This window comes from Trypanosoma grayi (assembly GCF_000691245.1).
Source record: "Trypanosoma grayi strain ANR4 Tgr_1528_V1, whole genome shotgun sequence".
Classification (NCBI taxonomy): domain Eukaryota; phylum Euglenozoa; class Kinetoplastea; order Trypanosomatida; family Trypanosomatidae; genus Trypanosoma; species Trypanosoma grayi.
The window spans coordinates 888-2,939 of NW_008827146.1; the positions used below are offsets into that span (position 1 = coordinate 888).

Sequence of the window (2,052 nt, forward strand, 5' to 3'; positions counted from 1 at the left end):
GCCATTAAAGCGAAAAGGAAAACAAAACACACGAACCACACGAAAAAACAACAAAACAAAACAAAAGAGCAGAAAAGGAAATAAAAACAAAAATTTATTCCTAGTGGAATTCCTACCAGCCTCATTCGCTTTCATGGAGTTTTTTTTTTGCTCTCTCTCTCTCTCTCTCCCCCCTCCCACCCCCCTTTCCACACTGTTTCTTCTCTGAAGCTCTTCGCCCCTTTCTCGCCCCTTTCTCCTTCTCTTCTCTTTGCTTCGGGTTTATCTTCGCGTTACTCGCCGTCGCCGTGGTAGGGAGTTCTACGAAACAAAGACAAACAAACAAACAAACAAACAAACAACAGACAGGTGGGAGAACTGCTTAACAACGCACACACCACGCACACCATACAAAGCGTGAGTGAGCTATATCTATTTATATGTTGATAGATATATGACTTCAACAACCACAAGAAGAAAAAAAATCAAAACAACGCCAGCAGAAGGTGCATGGTGAAGCGGCACGATAAGATGTCTGCGTGCGTGAGCTGTGCGGCGCTGAGCGAGCAGGCGGCCACAACGGAGGGCAGCGCAGGAAGGGAGCAAAGCATGACGAAATGCACAACAACACCATCATCGTCATCTTCGCCGTCGTCAGCAGCAGCAGCAGAAGCAGCGGAGTCACATAAGCAAATCTAGGGGTGCCAATGGGGGAGGGGAGGCGTGCGCCTCTCCCACCGTCCCCCGCCAGACCGACCCGCGGTAAGTGCGCCGCGGCGCTGCATGCGAACAGAACGTCAACAGGCATCAGGACGAACACAGTGCCGTTTCACATTTTCATGACAAAGTGTGCATCTCTCTCCCTCCGTATGTGCAAGTGACGCCTCCCCCCTCCGTTAATGAGCCACACACCGGTTGCCCGTATTCTAGCGCCCCGCACTGGCAACGATCTCCCTGCTGCAGCCGCATTCCCCCTTCCCCCTCCACGCTTCTTGCTTCCCACAGCGGCAGCAACACCCACACACAGTGGCCGGCGCTCCTTCTCATGTCATTGCCTGTACGTGTATGCGCATTTTACGTACGTGAGTGTCACGCCTCGATTTTTCTTTCACCTTATACCACGCCTTCCGTTGTTTTCTCTCTTCCCCACTCCTGCTGTTGGGCTCTACTTCCCCAGGCCCCCTCTCATTTTCCCCGTTCCCTCCGTCTGCCAGCGGTTCTGCGTCCCCCCTCGCTCCCCAGCCCCACTGCCCACCGCCGCCGCTGCTGCTGCTGCACACATCATGGAAGACGGTAATAATAATGGTGGCGGCAGCAGCAGCAGCGACGCGTGGAAGAGGGGTGAGGGAGGAGGACAATTGGCGGAAAAAAACGCTTAGCAAACAACAAAAAAGAGACACTCACTCACATTCTTGCACACACACACACACAGAGAAACATGGGTATTATCAATAACCACAGAAATCACCAACGCACAGATAAAACCATAACGGGGCAACAGAGTCGATGTAGGCTGGAAAACGGTGGATCAAATGAATATGAAGAAGACCAAACGGCTTGATAGCGGTGAGGAGCGATCAGGGGAGTGAAACCTTTGCTGCGTCCACCGGGCAGTGCCTCCCCCCGCCACATCCCTCTGCTCTCCTCCCCCCTTCCCTCCGCTTGTCCACTCTCACAGACGCAGACACACACACACACATATATATATATATATATGTGCCTCCTTTTTTTTTGTCTTCACACGCACACACGCATGTGTGCGTCCACTCCTTATCTTTCTTTCTCTCGTTTTTTTTTGTTCTTTGTTTTGAAGGGGGGTTTCTTTTTTTGCTTCTACCCTTTGCTTTTCTTAGTTTGAAATTGAGTTTCACTTCCCCTCCCTCCGCCCACACCTCCTTACTCGTGTCGTTGCTTGCATTGTTTGTTGGTTTGGTTGCGTATGCGTTATGCGACAGCGTGCGTGTGGGAGATGGTGATGATAGTTAGAGTGAGGGGTGGTCGTGCTGCCAGTGCCTGTGTGTGTGTGTGCGTGGCGACGCTGGCGTGCGCACATCCCCCGCCGGCCCACACACA

At 52.2% G+C, this 2,052-nt stretch overlaps 2 protein-coding genes across 2 annotated transcripts; one reads left to right on the forward strand and one right to left on the reverse strand.

The window, feature by feature from the left end:
- Positions 1–439: 439 nt before the first annotated feature.
- Positions 440–787, reverse strand: DQ04_15281010 (hypothetical protein; the record flags this gene model as incomplete). Its single annotated transcript, XM_009317289.1, has 1 exon — positions 440–787. The coding sequence occupies one exon, from the start codon at positions 785–787 to the stop codon at positions 440–442; it is 348 nt and encodes a 115-aa protein (XP_009315564.1).
- Positions 788–878: 91 nt separating this feature from the next.
- Positions 879–1,358, forward strand: DQ04_15281020 (hypothetical protein; the record flags this gene model as incomplete). Its single annotated transcript, XM_009317290.1, has 1 exon — positions 879–1,358. The coding sequence occupies one exon, from the start codon at positions 879–881 to the stop codon at positions 1,356–1,358; it is 480 nt and encodes a 159-aa protein (XP_009315565.1).
- Between the last annotated feature and the right edge of the window lie 694 nt (positions 1,359–2,052).